The sequence below is a fragment of the Tupaia chinensis genome, unplaced genomic scaffold (genome assembly GCF_000334495.1).
Source record: "Tupaia chinensis unplaced genomic scaffold, TupChi_1.0 Scaffold000465_1, whole genome shotgun sequence".
NCBI classification, from domain to species: Eukaryota; Metazoa; Chordata; class Mammalia; order Scandentia; family Tupaiidae; genus Tupaia; species Tupaia belangeri.
In genome coordinates, this window is record NW_006159974.1 from 1,605,837 (window position 1) to 1,615,511 (window position 9,675).

General features: G+C 56.9%; 1 protein-coding gene across 1 annotated transcript in view; it reads right to left on the bottom strand.

Moving 5' to 3' along the window:
* The window catches only part of COL26A1 (collagen type XXVI alpha 1 chain), a 22,527-nt gene extending 15,627 nt beyond the window's left edge, over positions 1-6,900 (bottom strand). The window contains exons 1-2 of the mRNA XM_027774635.1: positions 6,834-6,900; positions 5,676-5,737 (exon numbers count right to left, since the gene is read on the bottom strand). Coding sequence (XP_027630436.1) covers positions 5,676-5,737; positions 6,834-6,900 — 129 coding nt within the window. The remainder of the gene's footprint in view (positions 1-5,675; positions 5,738-6,833) is intronic.
* Between the last annotated feature and the right edge of the window lie 2,775 nt (positions 6,901-9,675).

Genomic DNA, 9,675 nt, shown 5'->3' on the forward strand with positions numbered 1-9,675 from the left:
GAAAGAGGGAGGAGAAAGTGGTATAAACGGGCCCGTCTCGGTACAGCGTCCCTGGGAGGTGCCCCCAGGATTGCAGCCCTGTCCTCTCCCCTTGAGGGAGCAGCAGTTTGAGACCACGAAGAGCCAGAGCCTGGGCCCAGGGGACTTTCTCCTCCATTTGGGTGACTGGAGGCCTGACCTCAGGGGACCCAACAAGTTCCCGCTATCCCCAGAGAGGCCAGCAGGGGGAGCCGCGAGACAGGGATGAGCTCTGCAGGTGGGTGGGCTTGGCAGAGAGCCCAGTTGAGAACCTGGGTAGATCTAGGGGCAGAGAGGACACTGCGGCCTGGGTTCTTCCCGCTGGGGCTTGTGGGTCCCCTGGAGCAAAGCTGTCCTTGCCACGCTCAGGCCTGGAGTGGGCCGGGTATCACAGGGCGCAGGCAGAGGGTGCCTCTGAGCAGCCCGCTCAGTTTGGCAGCTGCCCTGGGCCTGGGAACAGAGTGGCCGGATTCGGATCCAGGCCACCGGGGCTTAGAGCTCTGACTGGCTGCCCACCTGGGCTTGGGCCCTGCAGCAGGCAGCAGGACAGGGTCCTTCTGTACCCCACGGCAGGATGCAGCCCTCCAATGGCCTGGAGCCTGGCCCAGTCCAGAAGGACCACCTCTCACTCCCGCCCAGGGACCACTGCTCTGAGCTCCTCCCCTAAATGGCCGTCATAAGGGGCATGAGATAGGACGACCCTGGAGGCCCATTGCAAGTGAGGTGGCCATCCTTATGTCCTGGGACTATAAGGGACTTGCCCAAGTCACCCAGCAGGCAGGGCCCCCACGCAGTGGAGTGTCCACCCCGCTGTTCAGCCAGGCCTCAGCCGGGCCTCAGAAGGCACCAAGGCGGCAGGCAGCTTGCCCATATCACACAGCAGCTCAGGGTCGACCCCGGCCTCCAGCCCCATTTATCCCCATGAGGAGGGGAGGGCTCCAATCCCCTTCCCCAGCTGCTGAGCATCCACTGCGAGGTCGATTGGCCTCGGCCGAGGGTCGGGCTCTGGGGTGGGAGAGGGGGTACAGCAAGGAGACTGACTCTGGGTGGCGTGTGATGGGCGCTCAGGGCAGTAGGCATGAGGATGGCGGTGGGGAGACCTGCCGGGACCTGGTGCTGGGGCGGGTTCAGGCAAGAGGGTGGGTGATGCTGGAGGGGGGCCCGGATTCTGACCTGGCTTCTGGGCTCAATGACATTGCCACCAGGGCGAGTCTGAGGCGACAAGTGCAGGGGCGGGGCGAGCCGCAGTGTCCCAGGTATATTTCCCAGAGGGTAGGAAGCAAGGGCTGGAGCTGGGCAGGGCCATGTGAGGGGCAGGCCCTCCCGGCTCTGCTGTCACCAGCCTCCTGTAGAAACTGAGGACCCTTTCAGGTCTCTGGGACATGCCTGGAGTTCCATGAAAGGGCTCTCATCTTCCCTGAAGGTACCTGCTGCCTGAGGCCTTGCCCGACATGAAAGGCCCGGCTTGGCCTTCCTGGGGCACCTCCCACACAGAGACCACCACCCAGAGCCCAGGGGCCCGGGTGGAAGACCACAGCCAAGTTAGGACCAGCCCCACGGGAATCAAAGCCCTCCTGGCTCTGCCGTTCCCAGCCTCCTGCAGAAACTGACCCCGTCCTTCCCCAGGCATGATCTCACCAGTGTGGGCAGCAGTGGGTGTGGGGACTCAGCCCAAGAAAACCAGACTGCAGGCCTCATGATGTCACCGTGGCCTGGCTGATTAGCCAGGACACCAACCTCCTGCTCCAGAGAATAGGGAGCTTGGCGCTTATATGACCCTCATGCAGGGAAATCCCCATGGGCTCCCTCCCACTGAGTCAGAGTGTAGACTGAGGGGAGAGGAGGCGGGAAACTTCCTGGTAACCTTGTAACCTTCTGGCCTTCTGCCTCACCAGCCCAGCCAATCATAGCAATCCCTTTCTGCTTGGCCAAGGACTCACTATCCCAGTTCCCTTACAACTAGGAGGGGGTCATATAAAGCAGCACTGGCCCATGAGACATGAGGCTGTTGGGTGCACTGCCTTACCCTTCGCCTCCTACCTCTGAACATAATGTGACGGTGTGATGCCTTGAGCTGCAGCAGCCACTTTGTAACCATGAGGCACCAAACATGAGGACAAAAGCCAGTTCACAGAGGGGAAGACTGTGAAGGGCCTGGGCTCCTGGGCCAACAAAACAATGCTAAGAACCTATTCCTAGATTTCTCATTGAACAAATGGCAAATGTCCTTATGGAATAAATTAGCACTGGCTGGATTTCTGCCATTTGTATTCTTGACACATCAAACTTCTTGTCTGAGGGAGAAGGTTTGATGTCCAGGCCTCTGGGCTGGTGCTCTATGACAGCTGCCTAATTTCTGACTCCCTGGCTGGGGTCTGTATATTTGGCTGTGCTTTAACTCTGTCTTCACTTACCTGACCCTTAGCTGCTGACCTGAGCTGACCCGAGCTCCAAGTCGTCTCTGACTCCTGCAGGCAACCCCCTGAGGTTGCTAAGTTGTTCTGGTAACTGGTCCAACTTGTACCCCCTCCCTGCTCCCTGACTCAGACTGCCAAAGCTCCCAGTGACTTTGTGTCTTTGGGGACACAGGGCATAGATCAGGCAGGTGGGCAGCTGGGAGGTGGCCCGGGGAAGACGCAGGAGCTGTCAGGAGTCTCCCAGCCCCTGGGAATTCAGAAACTGTGAGAGGAGGTGGGGCTGCAGAGCTGGGCTCCTCTCCTGGGTCTACCTCTGCACACGCCAGACTCAAGCTACTTCCCTGGCTCCCGCCCACAGGAGCTGCCTGAGTTCAGCCCACCAGTCTCAAAACAACAGTGGGGCCATGAGAAGCAAAAATGTCCATTTCCACTTTACAGGTGAGCAGACAGACCCAGAAGGACTTGCCAAGGTGGAGTGGTGCTGGGGTGGGAATCCTGGGCCTGGCTCTTCAAGGTCCCGAGGTTCTCTGAGAGGTCACAGCTGTATCCTCAGGGTCACAGAGCGAGTCGTACCTTGGCCTGCTGCTGTGACCGAGGTGTGGGGCCCTCGCTAGAGGAAGGTATCAGAGCTAGATGGGCTGGGAGAAGGGGGTTGCTCGGGGTGGGGACACTGGCCAGGGTTAGGAGGGCAGGGAGGCAGGGACAGCCGGCTATGCACCTGTCCTCCTCAGAGCTGTGCCTTTGCAGACCTGGTGCTGGGCCGGGGCCAGAAGCCGGCAGCTGTGCAAAGCACTCAGGGGCCTCAGGGCTTGGAAGATGTTGACCGGTGGGACCTGGTCTGGAGGTGCTGCCTCTTCCCAAATCTCGGGTGCCAGAAGTTCACCCTGGGACTTTCCCCAGCCTGTCCCCCACTCTTCCTAGGGCTGTCCAGCCCTGCCCCAGCCTGTGTGGCCACGTTTGCTCCCTGGAGCCTCTACCCTCATCCCCCCACACCCCTGAGAGCCACTGAGCCCAAGGAGGGTGGCCAGTCTTCCAGACCAGCCAGTGCCCGGGGCGGGCACTGTCCACCGCAGAGGGCTGGAGGACGAGGGAGGCTGTGTGCCCTGAGGTTCCCGGTGCCCCACACTCCTGTGCCTTCGTCTGTAAGAGGGCAGCTGCGATGTGGTACAGACAATAACCTGGGCCAGCACTTGGCCATCTCCAAGCCAGGCGCCACGCACGCCTGAGGCCCAACAGCCCCGCGAGGCTGGTGCTCTGCCTGATCCTACAGTAAGATGGGTGTTCAGGGACAGCCGCCCAGATAGCGGGGGCAGAAGGCAGGGCCAAGGGGCAGTGTGTGCACCATATGTGTATGCATGTGCATATATACACACACATGTGTGCATGTGTCTGTATATGTGTGGGCATGTGTGCATGTATGTATATGTGCATGTAGGTGTGCATATGAGCTAGTGCATATAGGTGTGCATGAGTGCACACACGTACATGTGTATGCCTTCATATGTGTTAGTGTGTTTGTGTGCAAATATGCATTTTACACATGTGTGCACATGTGTGTGCATGCTTGTGTGTGTGTCTTGTGTGCATTCATGTATCTCGGTACATGTGCATTTATGTATATGTATGAGGTGACATCAAAAAGTTTGTTGAGGGACCAGCATGTAGCATGGTACTTAAGGTGCTGAACTCCCACGTGGTTGAATGTGGTTCAAGTCCCTGACCTGGTGGCTTGAAAATGGCGCAGGCACGTGTGCATGTGTGCCCAAAATCTTGAGAGGAGAAAGGATTGCAGCATGCCATCCCCCAGGGGATGATTTCTTTCTTTCCCTCTCTATCTCCCTCTGTCTCTCTCTGGCAAACAAATAAAAATAAATAATAATAAAGTTCATTGAAAATTGAAGCATAAGTTTATTTTGGTGCAAAAAATGTTGATATCTGTGCATGTGCACAGTTTTTCATAACATGCATTTCCTATGATCCTTTCGAAGAACTCTTCTATGTGTGCATGTTTATGTGTGCACATCCACGTGCAAATACACGGATGTGGGTGTGTGCACACAGTGTATGTATGCACGTGTGTATGTGCACATGTGGTCCCATGACTCTTTGGGGTGAGGCACAGCCAATATCTGGGCCTGCTCTGGGGGGACTCTTGCTGGCCAGGCCTCCAGTCCCCCTCTGGACTCCAGCCCCCTGCCAGCTGGCCTCGTTTACCTGCTTCCTTCTGGGCAATGCCACCTGCTCTAGCCATGCAGTTCTGTCCAGGAGAGAGCTCTGCTTCTGGGTCAGATGACTCTGATCTGCCCTGGGGACCAGGTGACCCGGCAGTTCCTGCTGCCCCATGAGGCCCCATGGAGATTTGGAGGCATCCTGGCCCCCCAGGCCTGTTCCCCTCCAAACCTTTTTAGCCAATTGCCTGCTCACCTGGCCCTCTGGGTGTGGAGGAGGATGAGGCTGTCCTCCTCAGGGACAGATACTCTTGGTGCCCGCACACCCCGCAGCCCCACAGGCTCTGACTTCTGTCTGCAGACACCCAGAACTCCGCTGAGGGCTTTCTCTGGCCGGAGGACTGTGCTTGGTGGGAGGGTAGGAAATAGCACCCTGGAGCAGCTCACCCAGCGAGGGACAGGAGAGACCTCCGGGCTCCCAGTGTGCTCTACCTTATCTCCTGGAGAGACCTCAGAGGGAGGCCCAGGCACGCCCACGGGCAACCTGCCCATTAACACACCTGTGCCACGCACGCCCTCCCCTTCCTCTCTCCTGCCTGGGGCCACTCCCCAAACAGTTACTTGCTACCTTCCTCTCTCCTGCCTGGGGCCACTCCCCAGTTACTTGCCTTATTGGGGTCCTGCAGCCTCAGGGTGACTCTGCCCAGGACCTGCTCCTCCTCCACCCCCCTGCAGTTTCCTGACATTGGATTTTTTTTCCCAGCAGCTCCTCTGCCCAGCCCAGTGCCTGGTGGTTGGCAGGGGGAGGAGCCAGAGTTGGGGACAGCAGCACTGCAAGGGCAGGACTCCTTCCTCTTCCTCCCGATTTCTAAATGCTCAACCCCTCTGGGTCCTAGGAGCTCAGCCCACACAGACCCTCCTGCTGCCTGGGACCTTTGGCTTTCTTGTTCTCACTCTCCCCACTTCAAGAGGCTTCCCCAGCAAGAGAGGGCCACCAAGGCCTCAGCGGCACACAGCACTTGGGCCCAGGCTGCCCGGCCAGCTGTCAGGCCCAGGTCCCAGCCCGTCTGACCTTGGCCTCCAGCGTGGTCAGCCGCTCACTCATGTCGCTGAGCCGAGTGCAGTTCATACATTCTGAAAGAGAAGAGAGACTGAGGTGAGGACAGAGTAGGCGCTGGGAGAATGCAGCCCGGGCACAAGGACAGCCTCTGGCAGGCAGGCAGAGAAGTCTCCAGTCCATCCTGGAAAACTCTTACTCATCCTTGAGGGATTTATCTTCAGGGCCCTCTCCTCCAAGCAGCCTGCCAGACCTCTGAGCCCCTAGTCAGCACTGGGCAGCACTGGGGAGGCCATTAGCACAGAGTGCTACACGGCAGGGGTCCTTGTTTATTCCGTCTACACAGCTATGAATCTCAGTGCCCGGCACAGAGCAGGGACTTAAAAATATCTGGTAACTGGTGAACAGTTGATCAATGAGATGCACTCCCTGACTTGAAGAATTACAAAGGCAGAAGGAGACGGGGAACAGGCACAGGCTGGTAAGAACAAAGCAGGCTGTAAGAGCAGAATATTGCAAAGTATCATGGGGATTGTCAAAGTCAGTCCTGGGGGGGAGTCAGGGGGATATCTGGAGGCAGTGGCGTCTAAGGTGAGACCTGAGGGATGCACAATGGTTGGCCAGGTTGGTGTGGAACAGGGCAGGGTCTGCTGGCAGCCTGGCCCAATTAGAGCACTCCTAGGAGCTGCCCAGGCTGGAGACATGCATGAACCCTAACACCAGGGTCTTCGGAGAGGGGTGCAGGAGGCAGTGTCTGGAAGCCGATGGGCAGCCCTTAGAGGGTTTTAGGCAGTTGGAAGTCAAGGTCAGATTTGCATTTTGCAAATCACTCTGGTAGCAGAATGTGCCATAGGGGGGAGTGGGAGGGACTAGAGCCTGGAAGGCCAATTAGGAGGCCAGTAATGGCTGACCTCTCAAGCACAGATCTCCTTGGGTTGTAATTATCTATTTATGTCTGTCTCCCCCAAGACCCAGAGCTCTTTAATGAGGAAATAGATGGTTCAAAGCTTTTCTAAAGAGCTTTTATTGCTCGAGAAGTCAAGGGGCACCTAAATTCCTCTTTTTTTTGGCTCAGTTCAAAGCCTGACCCGGCAGGAACCCTGTTCTGGTTAAACAGACACACAGTGGTATTTGGGTAACACAACAGCTCCTACTCCGTGTGCTGGGGCTGACTGTCAGGAGCCACTGGAGGCGGCGAGGTCTGCATGGCTCCTCCCTCCATGCTGTCAGCCAAACCCATCCTTGGAGATCTCCCCATCTCTGTCACTGAGCACAAGCCGCCTTGCTCATTGACTGTTCTACCCTGTGAATCTTTCACACGAGGTCCTAGAACTATGGGAATAAGAGGTTCAGGCTATGTCCGCTGTATCCAGGGGTGCCTAGCCACGGGCCAAGGAAGGCTCTCACCAGGCCCTCCCTGCACCCCAGCCCCGCCGGGGTCTACAGGAAGGCCCATGTAGCCAGCAGAGGCCCTCACTCTCATCTCCCTCCCTTGTGCCCTTGGCTGGGCCAAGTCAGTGGTTTCTAAGATTTTTTGTTGTTGTTTTGGAGCAGTGCTCTGTTTTACCCTCCATAAAACCTTGTTAGTAACCCCAATACATCAAACACATGAAAGACTGAGGTATAAACACTGAGCATTAAAACAAGTAGAAGAATGTATACAGTTTCCTGACTCTGGAACGGGGCAGGACTTTGCAAAGACAAGAGATAGAGGGAGATGGCTTTCTGGTTAAACATGATGGGTTGAACACATACGTTCCCACTAGTTTCTCCCAGGAAAAGACTGGTAAAGAAATAACAAAGTAAAACGCTTACGAAGCAAAGAGAAAGGCAGATAACGACTACAGGATGGGATGCAGCCCGGTGTGTGGTCCTGGCCTGGCCCCGTTGGGAGGTCAGAGTCACTAGGCTGTCCAGAGACCGGGGAAGCTCAGGCGGGAGAGAAGAGGGGTCTTCTCTGGAGACGGGGACCCACCAAAGAGAAAGGCCCACTGACATGCATTTAGGGAGCTCCCTGATTAAATGGCTGGGTCACCCAAAGGCCCAGGGGGCTTTTAGTGCTGGCTGGGACACCCAAAGGCCCCTCTGAGGGGGTTTAGTGCTGCTCTCAAATTCAGACAGCCAAGAATTTCCCTTAATAGGAAGAGCAGAGATCAAAATGACCAGAATTCATCTGTTACACTACCCTCCACCCATCCCTTCCCTTCCCTTCCCTTCCCTTCCCTTCCCTTCCCTTCCCTTCCCTTCTCTTCCTTTCCCTTCCCTCTTTCCTTTATTTCTTCAACAAATGACAGAGACAAAGAGAGACAGAGAAGGACAGAGACAGGCACCCCCAAGGAGGTCTTCATGCCACAATCCACCCGCTGCTCCAGTCAGCCCTGGATCATGAGCATGCATAGGCCTGGTGCTTGCAGGGAGGTCTTTGGGGGGAATCTAGAATTTTCTTATGTGGGCGTGGGTCAGCCTCACAGAGCATTGCACCACCACAGTCACTCCTTTCACCCTTTCTTTTCTTCCCACCCTTCCCTCTATTCACCTACCCTACCCCAGCCCATCAGTCACTCTCTATCCACCCTCATCACTCGCCCTGCCCCCGACCATCCCCTCATCCACTGGCGGTGGTAGGTGTCCCGGAGGCCCTGGTCGAGGCTGTGCTGACCCTGACAGGGGTGCACAGCAGGGCAACGTGGGGGGTGCCTGACCTCAGGGACTGTCTGCTCGGGAGCAGAGGTCCATGAACTCCTCAGCACCCCTGTCCTCTGGGCTGGCAGGATGGCTCTGATAAAGTCCCAGCTCCACACTGCCCACACAGGCAGACACCACCCCACCCTGAGAAGGAGGTAGCAGTGCAAGAGGGGGAGTTCTAGTTAAAGTCCCAGGGCGGGCCCAGGGCACTGGGTGAACTACACATTCTTTTGGCACTTTGGGGCCAGGAACAGAGCGTTTCCAGGGACTGAGGCAACAAATAGGACCCCCTGCATGGGGGAAGGTCAGGAGGGAGGGGGAGCCTGCGCTCTCGAAGAGACCTATTTCTGGAAAGTGTGCTGGGCCCGGGCCCAGTTTGCTCTGGCACCAGGACCCTGCTTGGCAGGTGAGGAGCGGCTTGGCTGTCAGCGGGCACAGAGGGGTGGGGTGAGAGGCAGTTCCCCAGCTGCAGTGAGGCCCAGGAGGCCCAGCCAGCTCCAACTCCCCATGCCACCAGCTCAGGCAGGCTCCAGGACTGGCCGAGTTTACAGCTCCCTTGGCATCTGTCATTGACAGGCAATTACAGTGTGTTTGTTTAACTTTCTCGAATTATTCAGCAGAGCTGTGGAAACACAGAAATGGCACTGGTGGGGAGGATCGCGTCCTCTCCTGCTCTGTGACCTGACAAGGCCCTGCTCGTCCCAATCTGGGCCTCAGTTTCCCTTGCTGAGACGCAGGCCCTGTGCTTCTGGGACTCAGAGGGTCCCCATGTTCTCAGTGTCTTCTACTACATACAGCCCTTCAATTGCCCAAGGCCATGGCACATTTTCTGATGTCTCGAACATGGGCAAAACCAGCCAATGCCTGTTACACCAGAAGTATCGCTGCACCAGGAAAACCACTGTGTGTGTGCACGTGAGACAGAGAGAGAGAGGGAGAGAGGGAACGGACTGCTCAGTGTGGTCAGGGGATGGAAACTCTTGAGGCCTGTGTCATCTGTCACTAACTCACCATGTGGCTCTCTCTCTGCACCTCAGTCTCCCATCTGTAAAAGAGACTTTCAGGGACCAGCAGTTAGCATAATGGCTATGTCGCTGGACTCCCACATACTCGACCATGGTTCATGTCCCAGACCTGGTGGCTTAAAACTCATGTCGGGCGCGTATGCATGCGTGCCCCCCCAAGATCCTGAGAGGAGAATTGAGGAGAAGGGATTGCGGCGTGGCCATCCCTCCTGGGGGGTGATTTCTCGCTTTTTGTCTCTCTGTCTCTCTCTGTCTGTCTGGTGAGCGCACGGGCCCGAAAGCAAAAAAACCTCTCCCCCCCACCT